The 19,129-nt window shown below is 41.7% G+C and overlaps 1 protein-coding gene across 1 annotated transcript in view; it reads right to left on the reverse strand.

The window, feature by feature from the left end:
• Positions 1-18,731, reverse strand: part of Palmd (palmdelphin) — a 47,459-nt gene extending 28,728 nt beyond the window's left edge. Inside the window, exons 1-2 of the mRNA XM_055628242.1 lie at positions 17,979-18,731; positions 3,672-3,752 (exon numbers count right to left, since the gene is read on the reverse strand). Of these exons, the coding sequence (XP_055484217.1) occupies positions 3,672-3,752; positions 17,979-18,023 (126 nt within the window). The 5' untranslated portion in view covers positions 18,024-18,731. The remainder of the gene's footprint in view (positions 1-3,671; positions 3,753-17,978) is intronic.
• Positions 18,732-19,129: the final 398 nt, after the last annotated feature.

Raw genomic sequence — 19,129 nt, forward strand, 5'->3', positions numbered from 1 at the left:
AGTTGGGTACAGTAGAAAGACTCATTTTTTCCTGTTATCCTTCCTCTATAAATTTGGTGTTTTCCTTATATGAAACCTGTAGATTCTTTCCTGAAACTAGTTTCTAGACATCCAAATCTCACTTGACTACACATACACATATGTGCTGGAACATGTGGAGGTCAGAGGTCACTGCTGGCGTCTTCCTCTCTCACTCTCAACCTTGGTAATTTTGAAATTCCATTTTCCTTATTTATTTTGTGTGCAGGGGTGGTGAGCATGCCCTGAGTGCTAGTGTCCACGGAGGTTGGAGGACAACCTGTCTTCTCTCCCCCGACCCTGTGGGTCCCAGGATGGAATGTAGGTCAGCAGGCTTGGCAGTAAGCAGCTTTCCCCAGTAAGTCATCTTGCTGGCTCCCTACCTTATTTTTGAGACAGGATTTGGCTCACTGATTAGCCAGACTGGTTGACGGCAAGCCCCTGTCTTCACTTTCTCAGAGCTAGGATTAGAGGTGATATTGGTGTGCCTGGATCTTTATGTGTGTGCTGGGGATCTCAGCGTAGATTCCTGTGCTTCTGTGGCAAACAATTAACCAAGGGAATCATCTTCTCTGCCCTGTAAGTCTTATTTAGATGCAGATGCATTCTTATACTTCACCAAGTTCTTGTCTTTATGAATCATCCATAAGGACAGTGTTACTCGCTTGCCTGTTGATCTAAGAAACACCCAGATGGCGCTGTAGGATGACCCTAAGCCAGAAGAGCCAGACAGTGATCTTGTGACACTGTCAGGTTAACTATTTCATGACAGTGATGTTCAGAATCAAAAGCTGTATGAGCATCTGCTGTTGCTCACTGGTAGACTGCTTGCCTGGTGTGTATGAGGCCCTGGCTTTAATGTCATTGTCACTAAGGCAGATAAGAGAACCAAAATCTCTAGTAACTAAATGAAAACACAAGTGATACAGTGACATGCAAGCCATACTCATCAGTTTTTATAGAAAGGTCTCCTGAAGTGTTACTACATTGCACTCAGCAATTACAGTAGACTTGGGATACATCAGTTTTTCTTACTATGGGTTTAATGGACTTATAGAAAAGAAAAAAAAATGTCTATAGCCACTGTAATTTCTTTTTACTGATGGGTGCTGTTATAGCAAGAAGGTCCACAGTCCACACATCTCAGAGTTGTTTGATTGGGATGTTAATACATGTCCTTGGAAATCTGCGCATGCATTGTGGGTCTAGGCATCAGGAATGAATGATCACAATGAGTACCCCAAGAAGTCTGAACTCTGTGTGTATGTGTGCATGTATGTGTATGTGTGTGTGCATGTACAGGAGGAGAAGCTTGCAAACATCTATGTGTATGCTGTTTAATGTATGCCACTATGGTGTAATGAACTGGTTTGCAATCAGGGAAGCAATATAGGGTCATGGGACCTGGGACAACTGGACGAAAAAGAAAATAGATAATCTGGTAACTATAGACACCAATTGAACTTTCATAACACGGTGAAATAGCGTAAGATTGATTTTAAAAATACTTTTGCACATTTTTAAGCCTGGTTTTGGAATTGGGCCTGGTTTCTGTTGGAAGAGCCAATGATTTCTGCAAACTTAGAAGAATGTTGAAATAGCCACTCTTTGCCCTCATTCCCTGTGTAGTCAATGCCCCCTGAATAGTGTTCAGTACAGGACAAATGCTGTTATGAGTCATATGTCACTAATTTTAAAGGTACAGAGCAAGCTTTGTTATATTTTTTAGGTCCTGTGTAGTACCTTGAAAGTAGCAGGTGCTTCGTTCATGTTTGAAAGGTCCTATGTATACCTCTGTAAAACCTACTTATCATCTAAGGCTCCACTTAAACTCCACATCTTTATAGAAATCTTATTTGACCACCTCCGTTAACACAGTCAATGTTTATAGTCTAAATAAAAACACTACCATTTAACTTGTCTTTTAAAATTTACCCTTTAATTTATCAAATCAGGACATGTTATTTCTTTCTCCCCCTCATCTTCTCCCTTTTGGGTCCTTGAAGGAAAGTGGAGAACACCTTCGAAGAGAAAAAAATGAAAATCTATTGCGTTAGGCACAGGCAGGCCTCGGGACAGAGTGCACGACTAGCAAGAGGGCATGGGTAGGTTTCCAGCAGCTCATTTGTAAACTGCAGGAGACAGTCTGTACAACAGTGGACAACAGTCCAAAGCTTTGTGAATGCATTGATTGCATTAGAAGATGCTCCTTGGTTCCAGAAAGCACATTGATAGGAAAGATTATAGATGGTTGTTGGGATTGTTTGACATGAACTGCTATGAGGCCACCTTGGAAATGGATCTTTGAATGAGTCAGCCTTTTCATGTGTGAAACTTTCTTCCTCAAACAAGCTGAGGGGATATTTAAATTCTTTCTGTTACTGTGAGCTTAGCAGTTACGTGGCCTTCCATACTGTAAGGCTAACAGTCCTTTAGTGCCAGAGATGTATCAATTCCAAATTATTGTGTATGTGTATGTTTGGGAGGAGAGAGAGAGAGAAATAAAGAGAGAGAGAGAAAAGGAAGGAGGAGGAGGGATGGAGGAAGGGAGAGGAGAGAGAGAGGAAAAACAAATAATTCTGGATCTCTTTCAAACATTATTCGAGAATTGACTGACTTCATCCAAATTGCTAAGTTTTGCTCTTATTTCATTGATTTTTCTGGGTGTACATGTTGTATTTCTTGAGTGTGTCTACTATGCAACATAAATTCAGTGTGACAGTTTGTAAGGCTAGCAGGTTAACTATGACTTTCAGCCATCCATCAAACAGTGGAAACGTCACCTTCCATGGGAGCACAGGAGGGCAGAGGCTAACCAGAATCCTGAATGATGTTCCTTTTCAGAGATCAATACTTTTTCCATTAGAAAAATGGATTTAGCTGAATCTGGCAAGTTTAAGTTTGTGGATCTTATGACTGCATGCCATTGTTCATTGAGAGAATTCATTCGATCTATTGATAGCAGCCCTGCCAGATAAGAACAGTTTCCTGCTTGGGCCTATTCACAAGGAGCTCCTGTTTGTCCTTTACTTGGCTCCTCTGACTAAAACTATGTAATAAAATGTTGAAACCCAATGTGCTTTAATTACAAAATGACCACGCCCTGTGGAAGATGTAGAGTCTGAGTTTTCAAACGGGGGTTTATTTATGGTTATGATCTCATGTTCTGTCAAAACAAAATAAAATAGAAACCCAACCATATGCAAACAACATCGGACTCATTGCAGGGAGCTTTGGAACACAGGCATCCTTGACCAGGCGAGACACTGTCTGCTCTGCAGCCCCTGGGGAAGGACTGGCCTTTCATTGATTTCAAAGGGGACTTCCTAGCTGGCTCCACTCCCCAGGGGTGTCAGGCAAGGCCGCTCCAGGGCCAAATTCTCAAGGTTACTGAGGAAGATTTGGAAATTCTTCATTAAATCACAGAAGCAACAAAACCACATTTCCAGCTTTCCCCAGGTTTGCCAAAAGGTATTAATCCCATTTGCAAATATTAGTGGCTTTCTGGCCTCCTCTCCGGTGATTAGAATGGTGGCTCCTCTGACCTGGGAAGCCTTTCTCTCCTAAAGCATCTTTACTGTGGATGGCCTTGTAAGTGGTGCCAGGCTATCTGAACACAAAACCACTGAAAGAAAATGGAAGTCAGATATTACCTTTAGATGTTGGTGTTTCAATTTTTCTTCCTCTATTTTCAGACGCTTCTGTGAGATTTCTTCCTGTATTTTTCTTTTATCCTGAAGTCAAAGAAGAGTTCGAGCGTAATTAATTTTAGAAGTTTACAAAGGTATGTGAACTGGAGGTCATTATTGCCTGAAGGGGTAGACACCCTTCAGATACAATGATGAGAAGCCTCCCTGGAAACTTGTGTTTTACAACAAAGGAGAGAAAGGTTGGTGCTGATAGTGTGGGGATGGTGGTGGGGAGTGACAGAAAAGATTCAGCTTAAGGAAAATAACACAAGAGTGTGTTTTAATGAGGAGGACAAGCTTCACTATCTTTCTTTCTCTTCACCCTGTTTCTCCCCTCCTCATTAGGCTGGTGAAAGAGAGTTAGGAGTGAAGTAATGAAAAAAAGTGAGGTTTAAGGAGGGAGCTTTAAGGGGTTGAATCTTTGAGCCAATCAAACAGCAACCTTACCACAGCAGAAGAGCAGAGCCATTACTGCTTAGAGGTTCTGTTTTCTGGAAAACAGCATCACACTGCCTGCGCTTGGTTTCTGACTCTTCTATTAATCTGTTCCATGTCACTAGACAAAATCCCACGGTAACTAAATGACCTTGTCTGTGAAATAGGGTAACTGAAAGCATCTGTCTGATAAAATATGAACACCGGGCATGTTTGCTGTCAGTGCTCAAGAGTGTCTGTTTAGCAACATTCAATAAACAAACAAATAAATAAACAAATAAATTAGCATTCATATAGAAGGCAACTGGCTCCTGCTGAAAGCATTTCCCCTGATCCTAACTGACTTAAAAGATGCACTGGATAAAATCTATACATTTGAGTAGTTAAATTAAAGGGAAAAAAATCATATTTTCTCATTAAAAAAGAAAGGAAAAAACCAACAACCCTGAGGTGATATTATTATCCATCTTAACTCTACTTTCCTTTGGTCTTAACTCTGCTTTCACACGAAAAGTTTTCAGTGCATAAAATTTTGTTGCCAAAAAAGGCACCTGAAAAAATTCTGAGGCCTAGTCAGGAGCTCATGCAGAAGGAAGATTATGAAAATATTTGGCAGCTTTATTGAAACAAGTACACAGCTTCCTGATGTGGTCCCTTTGAAGATTAAAAACTCTCCTTTTTTGATGTGTAAGTTCAGGTGCATTTGTTGAAGATAAACAACACACTGTTCCCCAGCTGTTAGGCTGGGTTTCCCTTTGTGTGTAGGAAGGATATGTGACTTCATCAACATTACTTTTTTAATTTTTATAAACAGTTCTTTTGGGGGAAAAAAAACATAACTAAGCAACAAACAAGCTTGAGCCTTCAGAATCACTTTAAAAAATTTTAGGTTTTGTTTGTTTATTTGTTTTGGCTCGGGGCAGGAATGCAATCTCGTCTTCGGTCACAAAATTCTGTAAATCTCTGTGGCCCAATTCTCTATTGTGAGTGAGCAAATATTAGTAGCATTTTGTTTGTGCCAAACATCTTGTTAAGTGCCTCTTAGGCACTATTTCACTTAATAAGTTATAATAACAAAGTCATGCCGTGGTAATTTTCTCTTTTACAAAAGGGGAAATGGAAGCTTTTCATATCTGGAGTCAGGATTTGAATCCACACAACTTGCAACCAGCTCTTAATCAGATCGCTGCAGCATTTTTCTGAAGGGGGAAACTCCTTAGGCTAGCAGCACTGTCTCTCTTCTGCTCTCTGCCTTCTGAAGCCCTCAGGTTCGGAGGCAGCCTCAGGACAGAGAGTCAGGTGTGGGCCCCACCCTTAGGTCAGTTCCCTGGGGGCGATGCGCTCCCCCGCTTCTCCAGCAGCCCCAGGTAGGGGCGCCAGGACCTGTGCTCCAGTGACCGCCCAAGGAGCCAGCGATAGCTCCCTACTCCTGTTGGCTGCCAGTTTCTGCTGATTTTCTCTTGGGGTTAGTAATCAAGTAGTGGAAAGGGTGGCTAGAGGTGGGACTTTTAAACGTTTTGGTAACGTGGAGATTATACGAGCGTTGTTTAGGAATATCAGTGTTTTGTCACTTGGCCGTAATGTGATGCCTGTCTCCCCTCAGTCGAGGCAGGTGGGAAGGGTAATTTTATAATGTTATAGGCATGTTCCTATTTTAAGATAAGAGTGTCTTTTTTTCTCCTTATCAGGTATTAATGAGCAGTAGATTATTATTCCTTTGCTAAGCTTGATAGTAATATATAAGCGTTACTGAAAAGTACTCTGGGAATAATTTAGTTTCAATACTACCAAATTACCTGTGAGTCGACCTTAAGTTTTATATGGAAGCCTACTGCTCTGTGCCAGTGGTTAGCAGCCAGCTAGACCCTCTCCAACCTAGCAGGAAACAGAGATGCGCAGTACCAGCGATCCCAGGATGAGACTTGTCATGCCGGGCATTTATTATTGTACCTATTCCGAGTGACTCTGATTGTTGACTACTTCATCAGTGTTAGACTTTTTGTTCAATTAGACTTGTTCACTGAGCAGCTGCCTGGATTTTTGGCTGCTTTACTTAGCTCATTTCAGCAGCTGAGAGCCACAAATCCCAATTCTGTAAAAGACTACCTCTTATCTTGAAAATTAATCTCCTCACCTTGTGCAACTGAAAGTCATGATATCCACGTACTATACAAAGGTGTTACCCAATCTTGTACTTCTTAAAAGTAAGCGTAATACTGAAGAATATGTTGTGGAGATGTTGTTGATTAATTATTGATCAGTAATATTCATGTATGATTGGTTCTTCCAAGCAGGATTTATAGTAAGTTATTTTATTATTAATTTATCCGATACTTAGATGCTGATGTACAAATGTAATATTCATATCAGTAGGAGTTTTACAGTGTTTGGAAACTTTTGAGGTCCTGGCAAGATGGTTCGGAGGGCAAAAGTATTTGGTGTGCAAACCTGATGATCTGAGTTTGATCTCCAGAAACCACATTTAAAAACAAACAAACAAACAAAAACACAGCAACAAAACTTAGGCTGGGCACAGTGGTGCTCTCCTTTAATCCCAGCACAGAGGCAGGCATTTCTGTGGGTTTGAGGCAGGTCTAGTCTAAATGGTGAGTTTCAGGACAGGACAGCCAGGTTTACTCAGCAAACAAAACAAAACAAAACAAAACAAAACAAAACAAAACAAAACCCCGCTTAAAAAAAAAAGTCATAATAGGTAGAATGGCACATGTCTTTAATCCTAGCATTCAGGATGCAGAAGCAGGCAGATTTCTGTGAGTGTGAGCACAGCTTGGTCAGCATAACGAGCTATTTTCTAGCCAGGGATATAAAGTGAGACCTTGTCGTAAAAAAAAAAAAAAAAAAAAAAAAAAAGCCAGAGACAAGAGAGACCTTTGTTTTAACAAGATGGAAGGAGAGGACTGATTCCTGAAATTTGTTTTCTGATATGTGTGGTTGCCTTCATTCACACATGACACACACATTATAATAAATAAATAAATAAATAAATAAATAAATAAATGAATGAATGAATAAATGATCTAGAAGTAGATACTTTTTCTAAGATGCTTACAGTCTCATGAAGAAAAAATAATTTCTGCAAGAAACTGCAGTCTGAGAAATACAGTGACAGTTGTTAGGCAAAACGAAGATCGCATGCATGAATTTGAGAAGAAGGGAGAGGTTGCTTCTAGCTGCCATGATTAGGAGAGGCTCTCGGACAGCGTCTGAGTGGGTGAGGTGGGTGGTGGCTGGGGACTAGAGAATGGTGAGAAAGGTCACTCAGGTCAAAAGTCCAGTGGGAGCCACAGTCTGAAATGGGAACATTGGTCGTTATTTGGAACAGCAAACATAGCCTCTCAATTGCTATATAGAGAGCAGCATGTAATACACTAAGAATAAATAACAGGCCAAGAACAGATTGCTAATGTTGACTCTTGAACTGCTGTGACAAGGGACTTGGAACTTATTTATTTTTGGGATAGTAAGCAATGAAGAGTTTTCAGGGAGAAAAGAACAATTAAAACTTTGTTTTTAGAAGTTGAGCACAGCCTCATGGTGTAGTCGGGGAGACGTTGAAAGGAGAAGCCTGGTTAGACTATTCCAACAACAGAAAGCCCGTGAGTGCTGGAACTGAAGAAGCAGAATGAATGGATTCTGAGAAATATGAGGGAGGGGGAGGCAGAGATCACATGAGATAAAGTGCTAAGTCAGGGAGAAGAGCAGATTCATTCACAGAAACCGGACTTTCGGGTGGAGGGAAAACTTTGGGATTCCTATTGAGCTGGAGGTGCCCTTGGGACTACTTGGGGGAGCTAGGTGTTAGACTTTTAGCTAGAGGTATAGGTGGGGAGCTTTGGGTGAGAGCATAATTTCTCCTGGAGAGAACTGAAGGGCTCCAGCAGGCAGAAGTGAGTATGGCAGACGTGGTGCCAGCAGTTCCTGCCTTTTACCCTTCTCCACAGTCCCTTCTCCTAAACTGTTAGATTATATTTTTAAAGCTAGCCGCTTTGTAAGGTCTATTTCCTAATTTGGCCACTTTCTTCTCCTAAGACTGACCACCAAGGTCCAACTATCAAAGTACCAAAATCCAGCAATCAAAGTCCCCTTTGGGCTCATCTAGTTAATGTGCCCAATTAAACATCCCATCCTAACATAGGATTTCCCTTTTCCCTTTGTAAAGTGCCATTTGCCTATGGGCATGTCTGTCTCCTCTGTCCAGAAGCAGTCCTTTGTCCTTCTGGGGCTAATATCCCTTCCCCTTCTCCCTTGCCCCATTTCTCCCTTCCCCCTTGTCTCATATTCCTTGCCCTTCGTCTTTCTGGGGCAAATAAAGGTCCTATGTGCTAAGAACTTCCTTTCAAGAAGGAAGGGTGAGGAAGATCCTCCATGAAGCTACTTGGCCTCGGGAATAGAAACTTTCAAGTGGAAGTTTTAGATTCAGTCAGATATTATTTATAATGAAACTTGATGAATTGGGCTGTGTGACTAAAAGAAGCAATTGGAAATATAAACACTTTACAAGAAACAAGAAGTCATAACAATAACTGTGCTGTGATGTTGCAAGTTGTAAGAGATTTATTGCTAACATGGTCCAAATGCTTCATTTTACAAGTAAGAGTTTACCTTAAGTAGTAAAGCAACTCGCTTAATAAGCTTTTTCTTAATAAGAAAGATCTCATGAATTCCCAGTCCTGAGCTCCATTCACTTCTCTGCGCTCTCTCCACAAAACAAGGGAAAAGCATGAGGTAAATTTAGGTTAAAGTAAAGAGAGAGAGGTGCCCTTTGATTGTACTAACTACAGTATCCTTCTTGGACAGAAAGAGAGCGTTGGGGCTGTTTTCCTAAACCAACTGAAGAAACTGGAAGGGGCAGGTTAGAACAAGGGCAGAATCCGATTAGTCAAATGTGATTCATTTTCCTAGAAGCCGAGTCGCTTGTGACCTGTTTGATTTTATTTTCCTCAGTAGCATCAGAAGCTTTTTTTTTTTTTTTTTTCTTCTTCAGTTTTTTGAGACAGAGTTTCTCTGTGTAGCCTAGGCTGTCCTGGGCTCACTTTGTAGACCAGTCTGGCCTTCAGTTCATAGAGATCTGTCTGCCTCTGCCTCCCAGAGTGCTGGGATTACAGGTATATGCCCATGGGCTTGGCTGAAGTTGCTTATTTAAACTTAAATACTACCAACAGGCAGAGCTGCCTGGAGGTGTGTAACGATAGTCTTGAGAGTAAAGCATATGCAAACACACACGTCTTAAAAACAAATTCTGACTCCATAAAGAAGTTTACTCAATTTTAACGAAAGTAGCCTTAAAGGATTCTTGGAAAAAGTTATTTAAAACATTCTCCAGAGGGGTGGTAGAACAGCACAGTGGCCTACACACCCAGCCTGCAAGGCTCCCGTACCAGCCCCGGAAAAGAGGAAAAGAATTCTTTGAAAAGGAGCACTATGGAAGACAGATCACGAGACGTGGATAACTTGTAAATATCTAAACACGATGAAAAATCATCTCAGAAATGAAGAGAAGAAAGCTCTGAATCAAACAAAACTAGTCAGATTAAGTAGCTGAATATCTAGCTGGGACCTTCCCAATGACCTCACATTACCAAAAATAAAGATAAAATAGTGGGAACTTTTTTTTTTTCCGCCTAGGTATAGTTTATATCTTTTGAATTGGTTACATTAAAAAAATTATTTATTACAATTTGTTCATTTTGTATCCCAGCTGTAGCCCCTCCCTCCCTCTTCTCCTCCCATGCCCCTTCCCCAGTCCACTGATAGGGGAGGTCCTCCTCCCCTTCCACCTGACCCTAGCCCATCAGGTCTCATCAGGACTGGCTGCTTTGTCTTCTTCTGTGGTCTGGTAAGGCTTTCTCCCCCCCCCCCCCCCCCCCCCCCCAGCTCAGGGGAGGAGATCAAAGAGCCAGTCACTGAGTTCATGCCAGAGACAGCCCCTGCTCCCCTTACTAGGGAACTTACTTGGAGACTGAGCTGCCATGGGCTACAATGAGCGGGGGTTCTAGGTTATTTCCATGCATCTCCATGAATGGTCCTTGTTTGGATTATCAGTCTCAGAAAAGACCCCTAGGCCCAGATATTTTGGTTCTGTTGCTCTTCTTGTGCAGCGCCCATCCCCTCCAGGTCTTTCTCTCTCCCCTTTCTTTCATAAGATTCCCTGCACTCTGCCCAAAGTTTGGCAATGAGTCTTAGCATCTGTTTTAATACCCTGCCGGGCAGAGTCTTTCAAAGGCTCCTGTCCTGGGTAGGAACCATTTTTAATAGTATAAATACTGCAAAAATTCTGATGACATAAAGATGGGAAACACAGAACAGGCGTGTGTGTGTGTGTGTGTGTGTGTGTGTGTGTGTGTTGCATTACGCTGATTATAAAACAGAGGTAGTAAAACTACTGATGCTATATCCATTGTCACACCTATTAGGATGACAGATAAAATAAGACTGTTCCACTCATGGTTTGTTTTCATATTTTTAACTTAAGAGAAAAGTCTTGATCCTAGAAAGGGCACAACATGAGGACATAAGGAGAAGCTGCCGCTTGAGCGGAGGTGGGTCCTCTGACAGCAACACTAGGTTTCCATCTCTGGTGGGCTTCACTTCAGAGGGAAGGAAAATGCATAAACATGATTATAAAAATGGCGCAAACTCCTCAGAATATTGGACAAAGTAAAAGATATCAAATGACACAAAATGGCAAATGCTCCACTTTTTGGAAGAAATAAAAAGGTGATTTATAAGTATTTAAAGACCGATACATTTATTGGCTATTCCCTGACAACATTGTAGAATGAGTTTTATTTAGACAAGGGATGTCCAGGAGGCAGGATTTGATCCTGCACAGTCAAGGGTGAGGCTGCAGCTCAATGTTACTGTTTACCTAGTATGTGTAAGGTGTTGGTTCATCCTCAGCTCAAAACAAAACAAACCCAAATATTTGAAACTCACTTTTTTCTCCTGTGTGATCTAATTATTCCAAGATCCAGAGATAACGAGGATTATGACAGTCCAAATAATGGCTAACACTGACTAAGTGTTTGTGTCAGAAACCACTAAGTGCACACAAACACACAATCACATTAATTTATTTAGTCTTCCTCAGATCTCTGTGAGAATGAGACAATGCTTATTTCTCTCATGCATGTGAAAGAACGCAGGGACCAACACACCTAGCTCATAGGATTGCAGTATTTCGTGGTTTCCCTGTGGCCTTAAACAGACCCTCATTGTTATGGTGCGGATACGAAGTGTTCCCTCTGGGTTCCTGTGGTGATTGCTCAGCCCTCAGTCAGTCCTGTGGTGCTGAGGTGGGAGGTGATGGGAGCTTTAGGAGGTGGGAACTTGCTAGGTCAGTGGTTCTCAGCCTTCCTAATGCCAAGGCCCTTTAATAGAGTCCCACATGTTGTGGTGACAGCCATAAACTTATTCTTGTTGCTAATTCACAACTGTAATTTTGCTACTGTTATGAGTCATAATGAAAATATCTATGCTTTCCAATGGTCTTTGGCCACCCCTGTGAAAGGGTCGTTCGACTCCCAAGGGGTTTGCAACCCACAGGCTGAGAACCACGGAGCTAGAGGAAGCACGCTGCTGAGGGTAGTGCCTGAGAAGACTGCTTGTGTTCTCAGTCCTTTTCTCTCTGCTCCTCTGCTGCATACTGATGCCATCACTCTGCCCAAGTGCATGGGGCCAAGGACCAGAAAACTGCACCGCTGAAACTGTGAGCTGTGATAAATCGTTCTTCTCCTGGTTGATCTCTATAGTTGTGAGCCACCATATCGGTGCTGGGAATCCAACCCAAGTCTTCCAGAAGAGCAGCCAGTGCTCTGGACTGCTGAGCCATCTTCCCAGGCCCTGTACTTTCTTTCTCATGTCAGCCATGGCAATAGGGTTCTGGGTTATCACTACTATTTACAGGACAAGTTCAAAAGCTCCACTTTTCTAAACCTCATTGTATTCTGCAAATTAAATATCTTTCCCTAGTCTTACAGTACATTCTAAGTCTTTAGGGCTCTGCTCTTTTACTCCTCTGTCTAACCTTTCTGGTTTATGCTAATGAACAGTGACATCTCAAATATGGACAGGTAACAAACACAAACAAGTCCCTGAATTATTACGAGGCTTTGGTAAAATTGGCTGGGTCTTCAGTGGGGAAAAATATAATCTTTTAGGAGGCCATGTGATTAGCTTGTCTCTCCCCTTCACAGCTCATTGTATTCACTCATTTATTATTAGTATTATTATTACTGTATATCAGCTATTGTTGAGTTAACTGCTGGAGTAGCAGAAAGATACAAAGATTTAATCAGTCCTGGCAGGAGGGAAATGACTACAATGGGTGTGAGGTGGGGAGGAGGTAATGGAGGTTAGAACAGTATATATCCTGAGAATTGACTTTTGAGCCTTCAAACCTTTGTAAAACAGTACCAAGTATTTCTGAAATGGCACTAGACTCTCTTGGGCTGCTTCTACTCATGGCTCACCAAGGAAGGCAGGGAAAGACTACAGGTGGAAGAGCAATAATTTGTGTTAGAAAACATGGTTCAAGCCGGGTGGTGGTGGTGCACACCTTTAATCTCAGCACTTGGGAGGCAGAGGCAGTAGAATATCTATGAGTTCGAGATCAGCCTGCTCTACAGAGCTAGTTCTAAGACAGCCAAAGCTACATAGAGAAACCCTGTCACAGAAAGAGAGAAAGAAAGAAAGAAAAAAGAAAGAAAAAAAACATGATTCAGTGAGAATTCACCAAGTATTTTTCTTGCTCCACCCAAAACATTCATCACAAATATCGTTTGAGACTTGGAGATGGGAAAGTGAAACTCTGTTTCAATGTTAACACTGAAATATGCAATATTTGTTTAGACTGTAGTTAAACGCTAAGACTGGAGTTTGTTTTAGTCATATTTTCTAAAGAAACATATTTTTCTTTAGACCATCCAGTGAGGTCAAGAAAATCCTGTCAGTAGAAGTTCTAGCAGAGTAACTTTATCATTCAGTAGCACATTGGAAAAATCTTCCCACTATCAAAAGACATTTTCCCTAATGAGCTATCAAAATCACTGTGCCTCATCCCATGACCTTCTATATAGGTGGGCTGTTAGGTTTGGCAAAGAAACAGGGCCTGGCACACCATGTGAACAAACCTCTCCTTCTCTGGAAAAAACATGTGATCTTGGTACGCAGAGCCTCATTGTTTGAACATTCTGGCATAGGGTCTCTTTAGATTGCTGTGTCTTCACACTCATGAAAAACTGGAAGTTGTCTTTGTAGCAAGGGCTGAACTCAGAGGTATGCTTAACCATGGTACATTACACACTCCTGTCAACTCCGAGTCTTCAAACCTCTACACGATCCAGTGGCCCGGACACAATTAAGAGATGTACAACTAGTTAATAACCAGTTTGGCTAGCTCCGAGTTTTACTGTTTCCTCTGTAGAATGAACAGGGAGGTGGATATGCTGGGCCTGGAATACACAAATGGGAATGGCTTCTTGGCCATGTGGCCTGTGAAGTCGCAAGAGACAGTGTGCCCAGAGGGGGCCAGCTCTGACTCTAACATTTTGGTGTCACTACCTTGACATCTCAAATATTGGGTCCTTGCATTTTGGTTGTGTACTGGGACCCTCACATACCAACAGGAAGTCCTGCTTTTGGGTGATCAGTTACTTTACTGACTATTAGATGAGTCTCAAATATTGACAAAAACAACAATATGAGTGGGAGTGCCCAGGGACAGGGACTATGAACTAAAGAGCTATTGGGAATTAGTTATTATGTTATGATTTTAATATGCTTTTCGTTTTAATTGGGAGATTTCCTCTGTTTTATGCAAGATCTTTTTGCCTCCTAAATTCCTATATTACAAGTCATGAAAATATTCACTGGGAGTGGAAAGAAATAGGGAGTGGGTCCAGGGAAATGTGAGAGAGCCTTATTGTTTTGCGTCATGGGCAGCTTTGGCCCGAAAATCTGGCTCCGATGCTGAGATTGCAATGTCAGGCCTTTCTGTGGCCCCTTGCCAAATGGAGGGAGGCCTCGGCAGGTGCTCTGGCTCCAGAGTCCTCCTGGGGTTTAACTTTTGACGGAGCCCACCTCCTTCATGCCTGTGCCCAGGTGTTACCCTCTTTGGGAGGCCCACCCGCCCAAACCACTCTGCTCCACTCACAGCTGTAGCCCCCTTCCATCTTCATGCCTGATGTCCCAGAGTCTTCTCATAAAACTTCAATTTAAATACGTAAAACTCAATACATAATCATAAATTGAATACAGGTGTGAGCAAATGAGTTGCTAGGCACATCCTTAACCATCAGAGTTAAACCTTTAAGTGAGAAGAGGCATACCAGCTAACTTGTTAGCTCTCTAATCCTTGTAACCTCTTCTAATCAGGTATGTTCTCTGCAAACTGACATTATTAGCTCTCAGAATTCATCAGGACATTTCCCAGAAATACCCTGTGTTCACCCTATGATCTCCAGATAGTTAAGATCTAGTTTGAGTACTGCTATATTAGGTGATGTATTTTCCAACCTTCCTGGAGGAATGAAGACGCAGCAATGTGTTCCCCGTGGAAGGACATGCAGACTGATTGCGTGTTACTTATGTAAGGGGGATCTCCTCTGTTCTCTAGGAACACACCTGGACTTGTTTTCGTTCTTCCCTGTGGACTCTGTTTAAGTCCAGAGAGTAGCTCTGTAGAGATCTCCTTGTCAGTGTGACCTGCTGTCCTCCACACCTCTCAATGTACTGGAGAAATTGGTATCACCATTTCTAGTAACACTGAATCATCAGCTTCAAGCTGGGTGTGTTGGCAAATGCCAGTATTCCCACCACCTGGAGGCAGAAGCAGGCAGATATCTATGAGTTTAGGGCCAGCCTGGTCTACATGGTGAGTTCCAAGCCATCTAGGGCAAAATAGTGGGACCTCATTAAAAAAGATTTAAAATAAGGTTGTTTATTTTTTTTGTTAAATGTGTACTAATTTGAAAATAGCTGCAAGAGACTTATGATGTTCAAACTCAGTGTAAAGTTGCACTGTTTTCAAATTGCAGTTAGAAACAAAACTTGTTGACTAGAGTTTTTTGGTCATCGATTTACCAAATGAAGAGATACCACAGGGGCAGAGCAATGAAGGCAGAATGTGAATGAAGGTTATTAACTAACTGAACCTATTTGGAGCACCCAGACTGAAGCACCCTTCTTTAAATAATTCTTTCTGAGCATTTTCATAATTTAGCTTTTATTGTGTTTACATCTTTGAGAAAATTTATGACTAATCTTAAAATGAAATTTACCGATAGGAGAAACTAATGGCATCATCACAGGGATAAAATATTTTTAGAATAATATTGTCACTTGGTTCAGCCAAATTATATGCAGATGGATATTTTTCAATTATTTGCGGTAAAAAGAATAGCTATTTAGTCACTTAAAATCCTGTGGAGTAAGTACAATAATGAAGTTTATTTTTATTGCTTATAAGCTAGAGGATCATAATTCAATTAAAAATATCAAACAGCTCTTTCAGTGTCCAAGTTTGTTGTTTTTTATGTCCTTCCATAATGAAGTCTGTGTGTGGCTGTGCCTTGGTGTCTTAGGGAATTGACGTCTGATGCTGTCGTTGACATATAAAAAATTATTTCAGTGTAGGAGAGCAGTTAAATGATTATCTCTGAGTTTTTGTCTAGACCAGAGTCCTGTAATTTTAATGCCTTTCAAAAGTGAGACAGTTCTTGAATTTCCCTGTGTACTGTGTATTTTCTTTTCCTAGGAAGAAGGAATAGTTGGGTGGCTTCCTGGGCAAGGCCAGGGTGGAGAAAGCTGGCATTTCCCAGGGTGTCCAGGGGGAGAGCCATTGTGTTGTTTCCATGGACACAGCACTGCTCCATTTCCCCTCTAGGTGGTGACAAATGTGGCTGTGCCCCGTGAGGTAAGGTGTAGGCTAATGGAAATTCATTCCTATAAACTTTTGCCAGTTTTTACCCTCCAGGCTTTAAGCAAGAATTTTACTTTCAAGCTAAATTCTGTGACCTTACTTCAAAGACTTAATTAACTCTAATGGGATACGTTTAGGCTCATGGGATAATTTTAAAAGTTTATTATTTTTAATAATAAAAATACCTCTATATTCAGGAAACTAACTACCTACTCAATTCCCTTTAAGGCATTTTGACCTTGTTCTATCTTTAATTGCATTTGAACCCCCAATGAAAACTCTCTGGCTTTCTGAATAACTGTATGCAGGCATCTGTTTGGACCATGCACTATTTCACTAAATGGTCTAAGCCACAAACCATGTATAATGAGACCTTAAGATGTTTCTCAGCTCAATAGCACACATGCAAAAGAAAGTCCACCTGTGTGCTTCACTGAGTACATTGTTTCATTTGGTTCTTCAGGAGACAGAAGCTATGGGGAGAAAAATGGAACCTAGTTCTGAGCAACTCACAGGGTGCAGTGAAGTAACCTTTAGCCAACAGCTGTAATGGGAAAGGGCCATGCCAAGAACAACAGAGCACAGTGCCGCTCCTGTCCCTTCAAGAAGGACAGCTGAAGCTGTGGCTGGATTTAACAACAAAACAAATAAAAAAAATTCCAGGCCAACTATTTTTTTTTTAATGAATGGGAAAATATAGCAATTAGAATTCAGAAATTAAAAAGTACTGTCTATAGAAAGGTGACCAGTCTTTTCAGTGGACTCTTGGCCCCTTTTCACTGGTGAAGAAAATATTTTTTATTTATTGAATCCCTTCTGGGTAGGAAGAAAACCCCCACTATATTCACTTCGTTTAAAAAAAAAAACTAAAGTAGAATTAGCTTAATTATAAAAATTTGAAGAGCAAAGAGTTGACTAATATCCTACCTACCTTGATTTAGTATCAGTTTTTCAAAAAGTATTTACTGCTGTTTTGACAGTTAATTTTAATGGCAGAAAATGTGACACAGAGGGGTGTGGATTTGCGAAGTTGCTTTTCCTCCAAAAATGCTATCAAAAGTTACAGCTAAATGATGAGAGATGGCTGGGTCTCGGACTTCCAGGTTACTGTCAGATACGACATTGCAGAAGCAAATGAGAAAGCATGGTATCATTTAAGAGAAGTAATTTATTTCTTGCTTTGATTCTTTCCCAGAACAAACATAAAATGTACTACGTTGCTTCCCGGCCTTAGGGAAATATTTTCCAAATCCATCTCATGCATGGCATTCCTTTATTGAGATCTTACTCAGGCTACGTCTGCACTGGAAAACTGATCTCTGAGAATTACTGCAACGCGTGCCTTCCCTACTTTTTTGCCGTTTAACACTTCATTTGAGTATATACCAAGCTTTGCAGTAATTTGCTTAGGTTTCCTGGAATATACTCTGATACTATGAATTTTAAAAAGTTTCAGATTTTCCTCCTTTTCGTTTCCCCTTTAAAGAGAAATGAACTTTTGGGGGTTACAGTCATTGCTTTGAAAAGTTTTCCAGTTGGGTATCTATTAATTTTTTTTTTTTTGTCAGATAGAAGGAACTTGAAAGAAAAACTACATTTCTAATGTTCACAAAAGGTGAAGGAGAGTTTACACACTACTTAAAATAAACAAAACAAAAGTCATTGCCGTTTAAAATGCAAACACCATCTGTAAACTCCAGAAACATTGCCCTTCACCTCAGGTTCTGAAGCTCCAGTGTCATGGAGGGTTACAAGGGTTAAGAGAAACAGACCCGAGTCCATGAAGGCTGACAGTTCTGTTTTTCCACTTGGGAGTACTGGGAGATAAGGACAGTTAGCAATGGTGCGGTTCGTCTAAGCAACCACCTTAACGACTTAAAACTGCGCAGACTTACTGTGATGGCCTGGAGCCTTCCCTTCACCAGCTCAGCTTCTTCCATTCTAGAAGTGAAGGACAGGCAGACGCTGACGGAAGTCCCAGGCTACCATAAATCAAGGTGCCTCCTTGGGGAGAGGAGCTGGAGGTGACAGAAGAGACACGAGAGAAATCCGCTCTTTGCACCAGGGAGAAAGGAGAGAGGATCCCGACTTGTCAGGAGCGTCTCTGAGCCGATGCACAGATGAGGCCAGACACATGTAATGAGGGTGTGCTGGGGAGGCAGACGCTGCGGCTGCTGGCACGAGTTGACTGACAAGTTTGAACGGCAGCCGCACAAGCCCTTTTCCTTTAGGGGCTGCCAGCTCTTTGTTGTACTGTGCACGGTTAGCGAGGCGCATTTTCTTATTAACTGTTCCTTACCCAAGTCATTATTTTCCAGGAGTGGCACAGGCAACTGCCGTGCTGAGTGTCGGAGCAGCCCGTGTTCCTGTGAGACTGTGTGTTTAAAGTTACCTCACTTAGTTTACCTCACTCTGGCCCTAGAGATCACACACACACACACACACACACACACACACACACACACACACGAGAGAGAGAGAGAGAGAGAGAGAGAGAGAGAGAGAGAGGGAGATTGGGGCAGAAGTGCCAAGTTACTTGTTTGTCATCCTCTCGTTCTCTCTGCTTGGCTTTAGGTAATCATGATGGCTCCTGTAGTTACCTAAAAATTTTCTTACAGTAGAGTTTTTGCATCAAGCTCAGCTCCTGGCTCAAAGTCCCACCCCCAGACTTCTGTCACAGGCCTTGGAATCTTAGGTCTTGCAAAAATCAGAGTTGTTAAGGTACTGATGTTACGAAGTTGGCTCTCTGGGGGTGCTTGGTGCCACCCTTGGATGTCTGGGGAATTTGACACCTATCTTGGACCCCATTCAAAAACGACAGTCTTCAATTTCGGGAAGGTGTCCATTTTGACCTCAGCAGTTATGCAAGAGAAAGGAGTGAACCTGTGAAAGTGTGCCCAGGAATTCTCTAACCCTGTCCCTACCCTTTAGAGGAAGGCAGTGAAGCCCCGTGAAGCTCAGGTCAAAGCAGAGAGCAGGAAGCTTAGCAATTGACTTTGTTTTCTTTTTCCTACCTATCCTTTAAGCACATTTTGATGTGGTGAAG

Source organism: Psammomys obesus, unplaced genomic scaffold (genome assembly GCF_907164565.1).
Source record: "Psammomys obesus unplaced genomic scaffold, mPsaObe1.curated_primary_1811, whole genome shotgun sequence".
Taxonomy (NCBI): domain Eukaryota; kingdom Metazoa; phylum Chordata; class Mammalia; order Rodentia; family Muridae; genus Psammomys; species Psammomys obesus.